The following is a 17297-nucleotide window of genomic DNA, read 5'->3' on the forward strand; positions in this document are numbered from 1 at the left end:
TGGAACTGACACACCCGTGCACCCGGACACCTCACGAGCATCGCCTGTGACGGCGCCCCTGGTCCGGTCGAGGGCAGCGGGGGGAGGCGGGAAGGAGGAGGAGAAGGAGGAGGAGGCGGGAGCAGCATCCGGAGCCGAGCTGCAGCAGCGCCGCCTTTTGTGCTGCGGCCGCGGAGCCCCCGAGGTGAGAGCCGGGCCGAGTTGTGGAGGGTGGGGGGCAGGGATGGGTCTGGGTCCTGGGATCCAGGTACGAGGGAGGGTCGGGACGCAAGATGTGATGGGGTGTGGGGAGGGTGGCGCGGGGATGCTGAGACGGGATGGAGGAACTGAGGACCTGGACCCGCCGCCTGTGGGGATGGGAAGGAGGGGAGCCGAGCTGAGGGACGCCGCGGCCCGGCTTGGAGGCGAAGGGCCTCCAAAGCTGGAAAGGAGTGTATGGGGTGGGGGTGGGGGGATGATTGGGGGACAGACTTAAAGGACAGCGGGCAAGAGAACATCTTCCTCTCCTCCCACTCACCCTCAGGAAGGGGGAGAGGGAAGGAGGAGGAGGAAGAGTTTCAGCCCCACAGGGAAGGAGAGGAAGGCCAAGGCCTCATGGGTCCCTCACTCCCCCTCCCCACCCCTTGCCGCGCACAGGCACACTTTGCAGGCTGGACCTGAGGATTATAGGCAGAGAGCACCTGTTCCTGGATGCCCAGGTGACGGTCATCTTCCCCTCCCCCATCCTTATATGGCTAACTCCCTTCTCCATCTCCATCTGCTCTGGCTCCCCTAACCCATTTCCCCAGCCCATGCACCTCCTCCCTTTTCCCTACACACTCCTTAAACTCCTTGGCCTAAAAATAAGCAAGAATCCTTTCCACAGAGTTAAAACTCCTCTACCCATGGCCTTGGCTAAGGGGTCAGAGTGCATGGACAGTGGAAGGAAATAGTGGGGTGTCCTTAGAACTGAAGGAAAAGTCCCACCGCTTAGCTCCCTCACCTGCTCCCTCTGGGGAGGACAATGGGTCAGGGCCTTAGGAAGGGGTGCACACAGGTCTCTCCCGCACTCAGGGTCCTCTCAAGGCACAGTCAGCGCCTCCCTCTAAACACCATTTCCCTTCCAGCTCACAGAATGGACTCCATGGCTTTGAGAGCTCTGATTTTTCAGCCAGAGGGTCATACCTAGGGAAGGCAAGTAGGAGGGATTCGGGAAGGAAAGGACCTGAGTAAAAGCCCTGGGTCTTCCTGTCCAGACGCTGAAGTTTCTCTGAAGCTTTAGGGCCTGCTCTTTCCTATCTCACACTTCAGGGTGGAAAAAAATTCTGCCCTCTCCAGCCAGCCCCCATCCACTCACTCACTGTAGGGACTACGGATGCTGGGAAAACCAATGGTGTGAGACAGTAACTCCAGCACTTGTGAAAACAAGCAACTCAATATCCATCCTGTAATCCAACCCAGTTATGGGCAGGAGAGTCAAGAAGTTTACATAAAGAAGTGGCTCAGGACTTCCTGGGGTGTCCTTCCAGCGAAGGAAGGCAGAACCCCTCTAAAATCCGACTGCTGTTTGTAGGCTCCTCCCCGAGAGGGGATGACGTGCTACTCTGGCTTTGCAGGAAGAGGACCTTAAATTCTAGTACTCACTCCCTTGGACTCGCCCTGTGACTTAGCACAGGGAGTCCCACCTTGCCCTGATGGGCTGGGAGAAAGAAAGGATTAGGGAATCAACCCTTTCAGGAGTCCCTGTTGGGGCAGAACAGAGGATAGTGTGGAAATGACACCAGGAGGGGACACGGGAGCTTCACGATGGCTGACCACAGACACTGGTCTGTCTGCTTCGTTTGCTCCCAGAAGAACTAGGGGCAGCTGTGTGTTGGGGACAGGTGATGAGGAGGCAGGGGCGCTTACTCCAGAGTAGACTAAGGAGCTTCCTCTGGTTCCTCCTTTCTTTACTCCCCTTTCTATCCCCTGTGTTTACCCAACTCCCTCTCCATCTGTACCATCTCCGCTGCCTCTTGCTTTGAGGAGGCAGACAGGGGAAAGAAGGGAAGGGACACCGTTTATGAAAACCTACTGCTGCTTGTTAGGTGCTTTCCATATGCTAATGTTTATAGGGAGCTTCCTGTATGCCAGGTAACAGGCCCATGAACTTTACTTGGATTATCTCAATACCACTCATAACAATACTGAGAGGTAGTGTGATCATCATCTCTATTTTAGGGATGAGGAAACTGAAACTTAAAGAAGTAATCTGTTCAAAATCAAAAAATCAGTGGCCAAAGAGTTTAGGATTTGAATCCAGGTCTGTCTGACCCACAGCCTGTGTTCTTACCCACATAATAGCTTGCATTGCCACCATGTGAGTTAGTGACCACTGTCCCCATTTAGAGATGAAGAAACTGAGATTTGTTAAGTCTCAGGCAGGGACTTTGCAGGCGGTCCAGTGGTTAAGACTCCACGCTCCCACTACAGGAGGCACAAGTTCAATCCCTGGTCAGGGAACTAAGATCCCACATGCCTTATGCCACGCAGCCAAAAAAAAGGTCTCGTACTCCAGGTCAGCCAGCTGGAGACTGCGGTTAAGAGCAGAGACAGGACCTCAACCAAGCCACTCTGCTTCTCAGGTCATCCATGCTCCCTCCCTATCTTACTGTCCAAGGCTGGGTGACAGAAATCGATAATAGGCATTCTGTAATTCTCGTTTCTTTTTCAACTTAAAATAGGTTTTTACATTTCTTAATAAAAATACCCATAATTCCATCTAATTAGAAATGGTTATACATTTGGTATCTGTCCTTCCAGATCTTTTTCAATAACAGCCAGCTCAGGAACAATTTGTTAAAAATACACAGAACTTCTTCCAGGCCCCCCTGAAGTCTTGAGTAGCAGGGACCCCTGTCCCTGCCATACCTTGCTCCTTGCCTCCCCTTCCCCTCACATCTTAACGGTAGGGCCGAGGGGTGATCCTGGGCCACAAGAGCCATGGGGTGAGGACAGGGTGCAGGGAAGGAGGACTTCCCCCTCAGTTCAGAGGAGGTGGGATACAAAGATTTGAAGAGGAAGGACAGGGGGCTCTAGCACACCACTGCCATTGGGACCTGGTTCCCTTGGGACCTGAAAACAAGTTGTGTCCTGGGGAAATAGAAGGTTAGATACCCAAGTCTCCCTTCTGACCAGAGAGAAGAGACAGCCTCTCCAGACTCCAGAATCTACAGAGAAAGACCTGGTGTCCAGCCAACCAGAAAGACAAAGCCACGAGCCCGGCACTGTGCTCATGGCATTCCCTACATCATCTTACTTAACCCTCACTACCCCACAAGGTAGGGTTGTGAGTCTCAGAGGGATTATGGTTCTTAAACTAATTCGTGGCAAAACCAAGGTTCTAGTTCTGATCTTTCCAAATCCAAAGCTGGTTCCTTTTTTCCTAAGCAGTACTGCCCCCTCCCAGCTCTTTTGGTACCCACTCTACCGGAAGAAGAGGTGGTGCTGGCTAGAGGTTTAGGGGCTGGACCTGTGTGAGGCTGGGGGCCTGGAGTTAGGGGTGATCTCCAGTTTTACCCTGGCTCTCAGGGGAAGGCATTCCCCCCTCAGGAGGACGCAACAGACAAGCTGTAGTTCTTTCCAGCTGAGAAGAACCCTGGGGCCAGGACCATGGATTCTGTAAGAAGCAAAACAAAAGCTGCAGCCAAGTGGCCAGGAGCCTTGGCCAGGAGGGCTTAGAGTCCTTTATTCTCTCAGGATCTCAAAGCCTGCACTGAGATCATTCCCACTCCCAAGTCTTGGGTCTCCTTTCCCTGGGAAGACATTCCTTACACCCCCACTCCAGAGAGACGGGGAATCTTCCTCCCTTTCCTGAGTGCAAAACAGAGTCCAAGACAGTGGCAAGGGCTTGTTATGGGAGACCAAGACTTAGACAGATGGCCTGGCCTCTCAACGGAACCCCCAAGACAGCCAGCCAAGCAGCCTGGCGTTGACATTCTGCTGTTAAACAGGAGCGAGAGAGAAAGGACTTAAAGGGTTGCCTGGCCACAGGCCTCCAGCCTCTCAGGCAAGAGAACCAAGGTGTGGGGGGGTTACTCCCTGCCCCCACAGTACCACCAGCAAACAGAGAATCTGGTACCTGAAACTGATTTGGGGCTTCCCAGGGTGTCCAAAGAGCCTCTTTTACGGACCACTCTGTCCCCATACCCAATCTGAAGCAGAGTTCTGCACAGTGAGCATTTGATAAATATGGTTGACAGAATGACTGACAGATCCACCGGCTCCTGTCACATCCCAGCCCTTCCCCCATGCTCTGCATAATTGATGGCCAGGGAGACAGTTCCCCTCCCCGAGGGTGACCGAGTGTCTGGGCCAGGGGCTCCTAGCCATGATATCCCTCTCCAAAGCCTTGGCGCCAAGGCCCAGCTGGGGGGCAGTGGGACACAGCTGGCAGGTCAGAGATAAAGGACACAGAGAGAGGGTGTGTGCGGGGAGAGAGGACTCTCTTCTTTACTAGAATTCCCTGGGGCCTCAGCTCTACCACCTCCATTCCCCTCACCACACACACGCACTTGCACACGCACACTCACTCCTTCAGGTCAATCTGGAAGAGCTGTCATTAGCCTGAGAACCAGGAAAGGGTGAGCTGAGCCTGGCTGGGTTCTCTCCCTTTCCTTTGGTCCCATCCACTACTTCTTCAGCTTCTTCCACTGCCTGAAAAGACAAACAGGTGAAATGGCTTCTCTCCCCAGCTGCCGGCCCTGGATACAGGAGGGGCCCCTGGGGAGGCCTGAGCAGCTGGAGGGAAGATCGGCTTCAAGTGTCATGGAGCGCGTGTCACCCTCTCTATGCCTAAGCCTCCTGGTTGCCAAACACCAGATGAAGGTTGAAAAATTCTTTTAAAAAGCCAGGTGTTGTATCTACTCAGAACTCAGCTTCTAAATAGGAAAGGAATCGGGGAGGGCACAGATCTCCTGTCTTTCAATCCCCTTTCATTCAGCTCCTTTTTCCGTGTCCTTTGCTTCCCAAATCAGTTTTTCAGCCCATCCTTCTTAGGACTGCCTCTCCCTGCGTTTCACGCTCTTCTGTTTCTGGTCTGCCTTTCGCCCTTTCTCCTGTCCAGTCTCCCCGTTTTCCCATTTTCTGCTTTCTCTATGGCACCGCACCCCCAATGCCGACCCAAGTCTCCTCTCTTCACCACCACGGTCTCCCTCCGCTGCACTAGGGGACGGGGGTGGACCTGGGGAAGACAGGACGCAGAGGCGGTGGGTGGCTGGGGTCGGGGGTGCCTGCCTGCGAGCCCGCAACCAGCACGTGGGCCAGCCCAGGTCAGGGGCGGGGCCCTGGCGCGGCCCCACCCCCGCGGTCGCCGCTCACGTGACTCCAGGCTAATCTTGTCCCGGTGACTTCACGCGCCGCCTCGGGTCCAGTCGTCATGGTTACGCCGCAGCGCCCAGCGCTTCCCCCAACCCGCTGCGTCCCCTCCCGGACCCCCTCCTCTCGCGGCCGGGCCCCCGCCCCGCCCCCAGCCCCGCTCCACGTGACGGCCAGGAAGGAGGTCGGGAAGGGGGAGGGGGCGCTGGGGCCGTAACCCCTTCCTCTCCGCTGCGAACTGCCCTCACTCTGGCTTCTAGCTGTCTGAGCGCCCCAGTCCCGCCAGCCCTCCCTGCAGACCCGCCCAGGCGGAGCGCCGGGAGCCCCAGCCTTCGTTTTCAGCGGCCCCAAAGGGGCGGCCGGCTTGAGGGGGCACAGGCAAAAGCCCTCGGGTCCTCCAGCGGACGTTCTCCAGCGAACTGGCATGTTGCTTGGCCTGTCGTTTGTCTTACTATGTGCATCTCACTTGAAGCCGCTGTTATCTCGCAGGATGTACTGGGGGTCCGGAGGCTGGGACTTCATCTTTCTGAGCCTCGGTTTTCTCAAGAGTGTAAAGAGACCTATAATAATACCCCCTTCCCTGGAGAGTTCTGAGGAGTGAGGGAGCTAATGCTTGCGTAGTGTACATGTGGTCCTTAGGACCATCCTCGGATGCATAGAGCAGTGGTTGCACATAAATGGGCGCCTTCATGCGTTCTGGATGCTCTTGGAAGCCCTGGGATCCCGTGTGGCGTCGTCACTCCCAGGAGTACAGGCTCTCAAAGGATGCCCGACCGCACTGTGCCTCTAGGATCATGGGAGCCATGATGGAGGAAGCACAGCTCAGACAGGACATTAACTCAAGAGCATGGGGAGGGGGGCACTTCCAGGATGAAGTGAGACTTGGAGGACAACAGATAGTGTGTGAGAAGCGCCTTCCAGACAGGACGACTGGGCATTGAGCTGGAGCCTCATCCTAGGGGAAGTACTTTGGGCAGATTATTTAAGACCTCAAAAGACTCTGATGTTGGGAGGGATTGGGGGCAGGAGGAGAAGGGGACGACAGAGAATGAGATGGCTGGATGGCATCACCGACTCGATGGATGTGAGTTTGAGTGAACTCCGGGAGTTGGTGATGGACAGGGAGGCCTGGCGTGCTGTGATTCATGGGGTCGCAAAGAGTCAGACACGACTGAACGACTGAACTAAACTGAATACCTGTCAAATGAGAGTAACTTACACGCCTAATTTAAGAGATTTTAGGATTAAATAAGCTAATGGACCTATAACAGAGGCTAATGTGGGTGGTAGCTTTCCATAAGTGTGAGCCATTCTCATTAGGTGCCCTGGCCCAAATACCTGATGAAGCTTGGGAACAGTCTTAGTTCAGTTCGGCCTGGGTACGAACAGCAATGGAAAATGAGGCTGGGGAGGGGCCAAGAGCATGGAGGTGAGGCTGCAGGACCAAGGAGGGGCTACTAGAGGATTTGAAGAAAAGGGGCGCTGCAAAAGGCCAATTTGTGTTTTAGAAAGATCCTTCTAAAGGGTGGGTGGAGGATGGGGTGGAGGGGAATCTTGGAAGAACTTGGAGACCATTCAAGGGGCAGTTGTCCCAGGTCAGGTGACAGCTACTGAGGCCTGGATTAAGGCAGTAATTTGGACTAGAGAAGAGAAACTAGTAAGGCATTGGTTCTGGTCTTTACCGATGTGCCAGGCGTAAGAATCACCTCAGGTGCTTGTTAAACACTTAGATATTTGAGAGGCCTGGCAATTGTTACAAGAGCTGAGCCCATCGGAGGTGCCAAGCCTCTCTGTGCATACATCCCCACCCGGGGAGTCCTTTTTATTGTAGATTCCTGCCACCCCTCTCCAGTAATGACTCAGAAGCTCCAGTGCCAGGGGTCAAGGAGGGACCCTATTATACTGAGTAGTTGTTAGAGAGGAATTTTGGCCTCTGAAATACCTACCTCTCAGAATCTGGTAACTGGTAAGATGTGGGAGATGGAAGATGTGACTTCTGCTGTCAGGCTGAAAAATCTGGGCCTGAACGATAGCTAGTCTATCCCTTTGTGCAGTTGGAGAAATCAAGGCTCAGATACAGTTTGGCTGAAGTCTGCTATCAGTTGGGACAAATCTCCATTGACTGGAAAGCTAGGTAGTAGGGGACAGTAGTGAAGAGGAGATAGGCCCTTCTCTAGCTGACCCTGAGGGAGCAGCTAATGGGTGGGATAAGGAGGGGGCGGAGAAGGGGAGACGCAGTGAGCAGGCTACACAGCCTATCCGGACACAGTTTCTGCATCCTCCTCGGACAGTTCTACCTTCTTCCCTGTGTGTCTGTGCTGGGCACAGAGCTGATCAGCTGTCGCTTGGATCAGCCCAGTGTAGCTGTGGGCACCTGAGAGACCCAGATGTGAGCCTTGAGTGTGCCTTAGGATAAGACTCAGCAGCATCATGTATCAAGTACGTGAATGTGAGGCCCAGGTGTATCACATGTACACAGGAGGGGCAGAAGTGTCATGTGAGAGAGTCTGAGCAGTGTCATCTGCGTTTGCTTCAGTGCCAGGGAGGCCTACCTGTTACTGTTGATGTGTGTAAGATTGAGACTCAAAGTAACAGTTGTGTATCTGAAAGACCCTAATACAACACAAGTGTGCAGTTGAGCCTCAAGTGAAAGAAACATGTTTTCCGTAGGTAATCTTACAGGGAGAAGGGAAGTAGTGTGTTACCATACTTGAGATTGGGACATCCTTTCCCAGTATCTACCTGAGCAGGGCTGTTGGCTGTGTCTGAGAGTGGTACTTAGGTATGTTGCAAGGAAGACTTACGTTACTAACAGATACTAGACAGGAAGCCTGTGTATCAGGTTTCCCAAGATGGGTCCCAGGTGAAGCCTGGAGGTAGATGGGCACCTGAAGCTAAGACATGTGTTACTTCTAGGAGTGTTCTTATGTGCCCAGCTCCCCAATTTATGCCTCCGCCTCTATGTACCTGAGCTGGGCACCTGTGGCTTTGACAGCTCCTCTCTCTTTTTCCCACAGGGCCCACCGCTTACCACCACACTGGGGCCCAGAGGCCATGGCCTGCCTCCATGAGACCCGCACACCTTCCCCTTCCTTTGGGGGTTTCGTGTCCACCCTAAGTGAGGCATCCATGCGCAAGCTGGACCCAGACACTTCCGACTGCACCCCTGAGAAGGACCTGACGCCTACCCAGTGTGTACTCAGAGACGTAGTGCCACTCGGGGGTCAGGGCGGGGGCGGGCCCAGCCCCTCCCCAGGTGGAGAGCCGCCCCCTGAGCCTTTTGCCAACAGTGTCCTGCAGCTCCACGAGCAGGATGCAGGGGGCCCAGGGGGAGCCACTGGGTCCCCTGAGAGTCGGGCGTCCAGGGTCCGAGCGGATGAAGTGCGGCTCCAGTGCCAGAGCGGCAGCGGCTTCCTGGAGGGACTCTTTGGCTGCCTGCGCCCTGTCTGGACCATGATTGGCAAAGCCTACTCCACGGAGCACAAGCAGCAGCAGGAAGGTAGGCTGTGTCCATAAGGGGGCCCTTTCCCTGTCTCCCTGAGCCCGAGATCTGTTTGGCCAGCCGCACCAAAGTCACCCGGTGACATCCCCCCAGAGCCCAGCCCCCGCCCCTTATTTGTCTATTGGCCACTGACTCCCCAGCTTTATTTTAGGCCACCTCTTCATTTCCTCCCCTATCCCCTCAAACCTAACCTTCTTGGCCTGTTTTAGCTGCTTTTCTACCTCACCCTCCTGGAGTCATTTCAGCCAACCCCAGGCCTGACCACCCCAAGGCCCTGAGTGTGGCTCTCTGAGCCTGTGGCACTGTGCCTCCTGTCCACAGACCTTTGGGAGGTCCCCTTTGAGGAAATCCTGGACCTGCAGTGGGTGGGCTCGGGGGCCCAGGGCGCCGTCTTCCTGGGGCGCTTCCATGGGGAGGAGGTGGCTGTGAAGAAGGTGCGGGACCTGAAGGAGACTGACATCAAGCACCTGCGAAAGCTGAAGCACCCGAACATCATCACCTTCAAGTAAGGCCCGGGGCAGGGGCCGCAGCTCCGCCCTCAGCGTGCTCTCAGGGCAGAGGCCTGCTTGGGTAGCAAGGGGTCTTCCTGAAGTGGGTGCCAAAATGGCGCAGTTGGGAAGGGGCAGCAGGTGTGACTCAAGGGGCTGCTGGGACGGCTGAGGCCTTCATCCCGCCGTGTTTGGCCCCCAGGGGTGTGTGCACACAGGCTCCCTGCTACTGCATCCTCATGGAGTTCTGCGCCCAGGGCCAGCTGTACGAGGTGCTGCGGGCTGGCCGCCCCGTCACACCCTCCTTGCTGGTTGACTGGTCCATGGGCATCGCCGGCGGCATGAACTACCTGCACCTGCACAAGATTATCCATCGAGACCTCAAGTCCCCCAAGTGAGTAAGCGAGCAAGCAGGGAGAAGAGTCTGTGCAGTCTCCCATAGGTATTCCCACCCAGGGCAGTGTGGCCATCTCCCTGCTTTCAGACCCTGTCCTAAAGTCCCCATGGCCGTGTCAGAAACCCTTCCCTATCTTGTGGCAGCCCTATCTTGAGAGGGCCGTGGTAAGCCCTCCATTTCTGGGTGTCCCAATGACTTCAAATAGTAAGAGGTGCTGCCGCTAGAGGAGGTGTGTGGAGGGGCGCGGACCCCAGCTGACTACACTCTTTACCAGCATGCTAATCACCTACGACGATGTGGTGAAGATCTCCGATTTTGGCACTTCCAAGGAGCTGAGTGACAAGAGCACCAAGATGTCCTTTGCAGGGACAGTAGCCTGGATGGCCCCTGAAGTGATCCGCAACGAACCAGTGTCTGAGAAGGTCGACATCTGGTGAGGGCCAGGTTGAGGACTGAGGGTAGCAGGTGGCCAGCGAGGGGTGGGGAGAGGGTTGTCCCAGGGCCTGAGTGCAAGTGAGATGAGCCTGCAGTAACCAGGGCTTCTGCAGGAAAGCCTCCTCCAAAGTGATGTTCCCTCTCATCCCTAGGTCCTTTGGTGTGGTGCTGTGGGAGCTGCTGACTGGTGAGATCCCCTACAAAGACGTAGATTCCTCAGCCATCATCTGGGGTGTGGGAAGCAACAGTCTCCATCTACCTGTGCCCTCCAGCTGCCCAGACGGCTTCAAAATCCTGCTTCGCCAGTGCTGGTAAGGACCACCTGGGAAGCAAGGGAGTATGGATGATGGTTAGCCAGCACCCAGGATCCGGGCATCCAGGCCCAGAATCCTCAACAGGGAAAGGGGAACCGGGCTCCCAGATACGGCTCTCCAAGACCCTAGGATTCAGAGTATGGATCAGGGGCACTGGCATAAAGAACTGAGAGAAGCTGGAGACCAATAGTCTGCAGGGGTGTATGTGACCTATTTCCTTATCCGCAAAATAGGGACAACAATGTCTGATATAGAGGGTGCTTATGAAGCGCCAGTGAAGGACCAGCACGGCCGCTGGGCATGGCTGGTTGGACCTCAAGTAGACTGCCTCAGAACACTCCCTGGAAGGCCAGGGCCTTGCATCCTTGTTTGGAACCTAGACCATGGAGAAGGTGGGAGATTTCTAATCTTTCGTTAAATATTTCCCGAAGTGTTTTTTTAATGGAGTTACTCAAAAAGGTTTGTTTTGGCAAACAGGTTGCAAGATAGGATTAAATAGGTTTCCTTACTGCAGGACTTTGACATACTACAGACAGCTTGTAACGTGGCCTGGCTAGCTGACCAGGGAATCCTTTTGTCATAGCAAACATTCTAGGGTTGGATTCTCCAGGACCAGGACACACGTTGGGAAAGGGTGCTCCAACTCCTTCCTGAACCTCCCTGAAATGCCTCTCTCTCCCCCAAACTTTATTCCATCTAGGAACAGCAAACCACGAAACCGCCCATCATTCCGGCAGATCCTGCTGCATCTGGACATTGCCTCAGCCGATGTACTCTCCACACCCCAGGAGACTTACTTTAAGTCCCAGGTGTGCGGTTGAGAGGAAGATGAATGCCCCAGTTCCCTCTCTTTGCAGAGATAATGATACCCTTTGAGGGCACGCTGGGAAGAAGGGTGGCTGGGGATGGGTAGATCAGCTCTTGAAGGGCTGAGACCTGTCTTGGTTGATCCTGTGCCCCAATCCTTTTTGCTCTCACACACCACAGTCTGCAGCAGCGCAGGCGCCTGCAGAGGTTTTCTGCAGGTCTGACAGGTAAAGGGGTGTCCCTCACTGCAAAATGTCTCTCCACCCCCAGGCAGAGTGGCGCGAAGAGGTAAAGCTGCATTTTGAAAAAATTAAGTCAGAAGGGACCTGTCTGCACCGTCTAGAAGAGGAGCTAGTGATGCGGAGGAGGGAGGAGCTCAGGTGTGTGCCCATGTTCGGCAAAGTGGCTTCACCAACTGCAGGGCCGGTTGAGCAGTTCCCAGAGACTGGGATAAATGATGGCAGCCGGTGAAGCCAGCTCACCTCTGAACACTTCTACCCATTTCAGACATGCCCTGGACATCAGGGAACACTATGAACGGAAACTTGAGAGAGCCAATAACCTGTACATGGAACTTAATGCCCTTATGTTGCAGCTGGAGCTGAAGGAACGGGAGCTACTCAGGTAACCACACACACCCTCATGTGCCAATTCCCATCTTCTGAAGCTGTGCCTGACTCCCAGAGTCTACTGAACCTTGGCCCAGCTTCCTGGTCACATGCCCAAGGCGCTTTGTTTTTAGGAGGGAGCAAGCTTTAGAGCGGCGGTGTCCAGGTCTGCTGAAGTCACACCCTTCCCGGGGCCTGCTGCACGGGAACACAATGGAGAAACTCATCAAGAAGAGGAATGTCCCTCAGAAACTGTCGCCCCACAGCAAAAGGTAGGACCAACCAGAGTTGACAAGTGCCATGGTTTTAGAATGGCAAGGGAATGCTGGAAAGACAGGTGTAGGGCTCAAGAATGCCAGGAAGAGGATACTCAGGTGGGAGAGGTGCCTTTTACTGCCTAAGTAATGTGTTAAATCTCCAACTTGCACTTTCCCTCTCCCACCAGGCCAGATATCCTCAAGACTGAGTCTTTGCTACCCAAACTAGATGCAGCCCTGAGTGGGGTGGGGCTTCCTGGGTGTGCTAAGGGCCCCCCCTCACCAGGACGGAGTCGCCGTGGCAAGACTCGTCACCGCAAGGCCAGCGCCAAGGGCAGCTGTGGGGACCTGCCTGGGCTTCGTGCAGCTGTGCCACCCCATGAACCTGGGGGACCAGGAAGCCCTGTGGGGCTAGGAGGGGAACCCTCAGCCTGGGAAGCCTGCCCTCCAGCCCTCCGTGGGCTCCACCATGATCTCCTGCTCCGAAAGATGTCTTCATCATCACCAGATCTGCTGTCAGCAGCGTTGGGAGCCCGGGGCCGGGGGGCTACAGGGGGAGCTGGGGATCCTGGCTCACCACCTCCAGCCCGGGGAGATACGCCCCCAAGCGAGGGCTCAGCACCTGGCTCCACCAGCCCAGATTCACCAGGGGGAGCCAAAGGGGAGCCACCTCCACCAGTAGGACCTGGTGATGGCGTAGGGCTGCTGGGAACTGGAAGGGAAGGGACGGCGGGCCGGGGAGGAAGCCGGGCCGGGTCCCAGCACTTGACCCCGGCTGCACTGCTGTACAGGGCTGCTGTCACCCGGAGTCAGGTAAAGTATGGGATGCTTCTGAGCTCTTCCCCTTCCCTTCTCCCCACTGTAGCTCCCACCTTAGATTCTTTATCTCAAGCCATTCCTAACACTTTATAACCACGTTTCCTTATCCCAAGTGCTTGATTTCTTTCCTCCTTTGACCAGTCCACTCATCTTTCCTGCAGAAACGTGGCATCTCATCAGAGGAAGAGGAAGGAGAGGTGGACAGTGAAGTGGAACTGACCTCAAGCCAGAGGTGAGTGATGGAATTAGGAGGTAATGGCATTCCACGCTCTCCACTGCGAGGTGTAGTCAAGCTGTAACCCTGGTTGTTCCCACAAACAGGTGGCCTCAGGGCCTGAAAATGCGCCAGTCACTATCTACCTTCAGCTCAGAGAACCCATCAGATGGGGAGGAAGGCACAGCGAGTGAGCCTTCCCCCAGCGGCACACCTGAAGTTGGCAGTACCAACACGGATGAGCGGCCGGATGAGCGGTCTGATGACATGTGCTCGCAGGGCTCAGAAATCCCACTGGACCCACCAGCTTCTGAGGTGGTTACTGGCCCAGAACCCAGCTCCTTGCCCATCCCACACCACGACCTACTCAGAGGGGAGCAGGTACGTCACACCAACCAGGTACCAACCAGGGAGGAGACAACCTGATCATTTGAGAGCTACTGGGTAGACAGATGCACAGGCCAGAAAGATAGGTACTTAGCCTCTATGTCACTCTGTAGCTGAAGCTGTTCCCTCCCATACTGAAGAGCAAAATATTCATCTGGCAGAATCTGGGAGGTTTAGAGTACTTATTAAGGTTGCTTGCATGCTACCTATAAATCGCAACCAGGGGGAAATTCTGAAAGTTTGGTGCCTTGGAGAATGGCCTGAACAACTGAAATTTAGAGACAGTAAAATCACTAACTTGCTACTACAAAGATCTGAGTGAAGGATTCTGAGGCAATCTACTTGCCAAAAGATGCTGAGTCTCACCTCACTGCCTCTCTGTTCTTTTCTACAGGGCGCCCCCAACCCTGAGGACTCAGACTGTGACAGCACTGAACTGGACAACGCCAACAGCGGTGAAGCCTTGCAGCCCCCAGCCTCCCTCCCTCCATGAAAGCCACCCTTATCCCTGTACATAGAGAAATATTTATATAAGTAATATATATGCGCCACATAATCAACAAAGACAGGGCTGTCCCAGCCTTAAGTTGGGCTCAAGGGAGACTGACCCCTAACCAAGTCACCTGATAAACTCTAGGGACACTGGCAGCTGTGGAAATGAAGGATCAGTACTGCCCTAGAGATAAGGTAAGGGCAAACTGGCCCCTTCCTGCTTCACCCCAGTGAAGCCAGCCAGTGGTGAGGCAACATGAAAGCCCAACTTGCCTATGTTCCTCTACTTTTTCTGCCCAAACCCTAAGGAGCAGGAAAGGGAGCCATTTAGACTGCACTTTTTTGGTTTTCTGTTTACTCTGTTTACACATTTTGCACTTGGGAGGAGGGAGGCTAAGGCTGGGTCCTCCCCTCTGAGATTTCTCAGGTGGCAATGTAATTTCTTTGTCCCTCCATTGCTCTGCCCAAGCCCTGGCTTAGGGCTAGGGGAGGCCAGGAGATTGTGAAAGCATGTGATGGCTCAGGCTGAAGAACTGGGGTGTTGTTTTAAGTCCCTACTTTTATCTTGGTGCCTGACTGGGGTGGGGACTGTCATATTGTAACCCCTGTGAAAAACCTTGAAATATAACCACTCCATGCAGGCCCAGCTGTTGAGGGTTTTCTTGGTGAATGAATGGGGTAGCTTGCACAGTTAAGTAGGAGCCTTGGGCTTTGGAAATTACCTAAACCGCTGACTTGCTCCTTTCATGCTTTAAGTGACGCTGACCACTCAGAGCACCAGCCTAAAGCCCGCATGAACAGAAGGCCTGTCTTCATACAGGACTGTGTGAGGACAGACCTAAAACACCCGTACTTATTAACCAGGACAATGATGTCTGGACAAGTGTGTAGGTATCCCAGGAAGGTGAATCCCAGTGAGACAAATTCTGCTTCCATGTGTATGCGTGCGCACCCTTCCAGTGGGAAGTGCTTGCTTACACTTTGCAGACACGTCTTAGGAAACGGTAATCCCCATTCTTTTGGACCAAGGGCACAGCCAGCTTGCTATAGCTATTATTAAGATCACTCTGCAATGCAGGCTCAAGGGCTACAGAAAAACATGGGAGTGGTAAAACAGAAGAAAACATCTTCACTGGAATAAACGCTTATATTAAAAACCCAAGCAGGGTCCTTATCCTCTTGAGGGATAAAAGGTGCAAAAATAACAGCAAGACAACAGAATAAAACCCACATGAAATCACTGTGGCATCCAGTTTCTATTCACAAAGAAAAAGCTCCAGTCCATCTTTTAATTTTTTTGAAAAATTCCTGACATTACAGAACTAAACTGAAATGTATTAATATTCCACTCTTACATTTCCATGACAAACAAAAAAAATTCATGAGCCAAAAAAAAAAAAAAACAGGGAGAAGCTTATAAAACTAAATATGGATCTCAGCATTAACAGCTGAACAGAGAAAGGAATTAAAACGCTTTAATTAAAAAATCACGAGTGGATGATAAAATGTGTAGAAACTGAAAATTTACAAACTATTTAAAACCTGGAATCGCTGACTGTTCAGAAACTACACAGATGGATCATGGGTGGTGGTGAACAGCAGAAAGGGATTATGGATGAATCTGCATTGTTCTAGCTGCTCCCCATGCCACCCGTCTCCGAGGAAAGCCTGTAACACACACACAAAAAAAAACTCGAAGTTAGTTTCCTGAGTGCCCGGCAGTACTTCACCTCCAAAACTTTTAGTCTGGTCGATAAGATGTGAAGGGGTACATAAATCTGCTTCCGTATCAAGGGAGACATTCATTTTAAGATTTCTTGGGTTAACAACCAGTACCGTGGTCCTACATAACCCCTGCAATCCAAGCTTCCTAGGGCAAACTGCCTCAGAACCATAGTTGTCTCTCAAACTATGCTCTTCATAGTGGGATATGCTCTTCAATGTGGGATATATTAGGCATTCTCTCAAAACTACACTACACACACAAAAGCCGCCTCTTAGGGGGTCACAATACACAGAAACTTTACTGCCCAGCTTTATTTTGGGTTCTTCCAAGCTGATAGTACAGCCCTGGGTTTCTCTATCAATGTAAAGACTATTACTATTAAGAGACATTAGTGTTTTAAAAACTAAGCCATGTTAAAGAGGGAGCAAGTATAGTAAGTTTGGATTAAGAATTAGACTCAACCTACAATTTTTAGGTCTAGTTTTCAAGACTTGGAGTTGAAGTCAAAACCATTTTCAGCAACTCCCTAGCTTGCGCTAAGGGCTCCCCAATTTGTGGTCTTGTTAGGCCAAACTCTCCATTCAAATACATCTGGCAACAATGCCTGTTTCAAATAGATCATCTGCAGTCCTGGAATCCAGTCTGGGGCTCTGAAGGAAAGGTCTTTAGGTGTGCAGTGATCAGCCTGCTCCTCTGGTATTATTAGGTAGCCAGCAAGACTTGGCTCCTATTGTGAACAGAGCTAAATGTTTAAGACCCAGTCTCATTTTTACCTTTTACTTTTTTTTGTGGGAGGAGGGGCGGCACACTTCAGGGCTTCCCCGGCTCAGACAGTTTAAGGAATCTGCCTGCAATGCAGACCAGGGTTCAATCCCTGGGTTGGGAAGATCCCCTGGAGGAAGGGATGGCAATCCACTCCAGTATTCTTACCTGGAGAATCCCCATGGACAGAGGAGCCTGGTGGGCTATAGCCCATGGACACAACTGAACAACTAAGCACCTAATAAGCACAGCACACCCTCACCACCTTAGGGCATGTGGAACGTCTCCATGCCCCATGCAAAGGAAGTGTGGAATCTGAACCAATGGACTACCAGGGAAGCCCCTCACTTTTTAACTTTATTTCATAAAGATTTTAAATGTAATGGCATTCCCTGTCAAGAGAACATGAATACTTCCCCATTTGAATCTCTTCCAAAATAATGAAAACTGAAAAACTGGCCAGGGGGAAAGCCAGGAAACACAGAGCTCCTTCAATTACGAACTGCATATAGTTTCAAGTCAGAAATGGTATTTTGACCTCAGTATAAAGAACAATTAGTTCTTAATAGGGGACAGATTCTTGCCAACCTCAAAATGGGATGATCTAGGGCAACATATAAAACAGACCGTTAATCAAAGAAGTAAGTGGGAACTGAAGGTTCAGGAAAGGAGCTGTTGCAAACAGATCTAGGACTTAAAAAAATTAGAAAGATCACACAAGAAGGTGGTGGCACTCTGACACTAAAAAGAACTCA

At 52.8% G+C, this 17297-nt stretch overlaps 2 protein-coding genes across 20 annotated transcripts in view; one reads left to right on the forward strand and one right to left on the reverse strand.

The window, feature by feature from the left end:
• On the forward strand, positions 1-15562 carry MAP3K12 (mitogen-activated protein kinase kinase kinase 12). 4 transcript variants are annotated; one of them, XM_055394971.2, is made up of 15 exons: positions 1-184; positions 637-698; positions 8352-8833; positions 9158-9341; positions 9527-9718; positions 9996-10154; positions 10309-10467; positions 11171-11279; positions 11548-11657; positions 11785-11901; positions 12020-12157; positions 12331-12955; positions 13123-13193; positions 13283-13556; positions 13957-15562. In XM_055394971.2, the coding sequence occupies exons 2-15, from the start codon at positions 691-693 to the stop codon at positions 14053-14055; spliced, it is 2727 nt and encodes a 908-aa protein (XP_055250946.1). In that variant the 5' UTR covers positions 1-184; positions 637-690; the 3' UTR covers positions 14056-15562. The 4 variants fall into 4 exon arrangements, with proteins under 4 accessions (XP_055250946.1, XP_055250947.1, XP_055250945.1 ...); XM_055394973.2 differs by lacking the exons at positions 1-184; positions 637-698 and adding an exon at positions 5880-6418 and having other exon boundaries at positions 8352-8525; positions 8625-8833; XM_055394972.2 differs by lacking the exon at positions 637-698.
• PCBP2 (poly(rC) binding protein 2) overlaps positions 15292-17297 on the reverse strand; it is a 21391-nt gene continuing 19385 nt past the window's right edge. For all 16 annotated transcript variants that reach the window (XM_055394994.2, XM_055394991.2, XM_055394987.2 and 13 more), the window contains one exon: positions 15292-15722. In XM_055394994.2, coding sequence (XP_055250969.1) covers positions 15686-15722 — 37 coding nt within the window. In that variant the 3' untranslated portion in view covers positions 15292-15685. The remainder of the gene's footprint in view (positions 15723-17297) is intronic.

This window comes from Moschus berezovskii, chromosome 6, assembly GCF_049115385.1.
Source record: "Moschus berezovskii isolate FMDL1 chromosome 6, NW_MosBer_1.0, whole genome shotgun sequence".
Lineage (NCBI taxonomy): Eukaryota > Metazoa > Chordata > Mammalia > Artiodactyla > Moschidae > Moschus > Moschus berezovskii.

Coding starts and splice junctions, on each gene's coding strand:
- MAP3K12 (XM_055394970.2), top strand. CDS start 6,396: ATGGCATCACCGACTCGATGGAT. Junction 9,342..9,526: donor CCGAACATCATCACCTTCAA/GTAAGGCCCGGG, acceptor TTTGGCCCCCAG/GGGTGTGTGCACACAGGCTC. Junction 9,719..9,995: donor CGAGACCTCAAGTCCCCCAA/GTGAGTAAGCGA, acceptor ACTCTTTACCAG/CATGCTAATCACCTACGACG.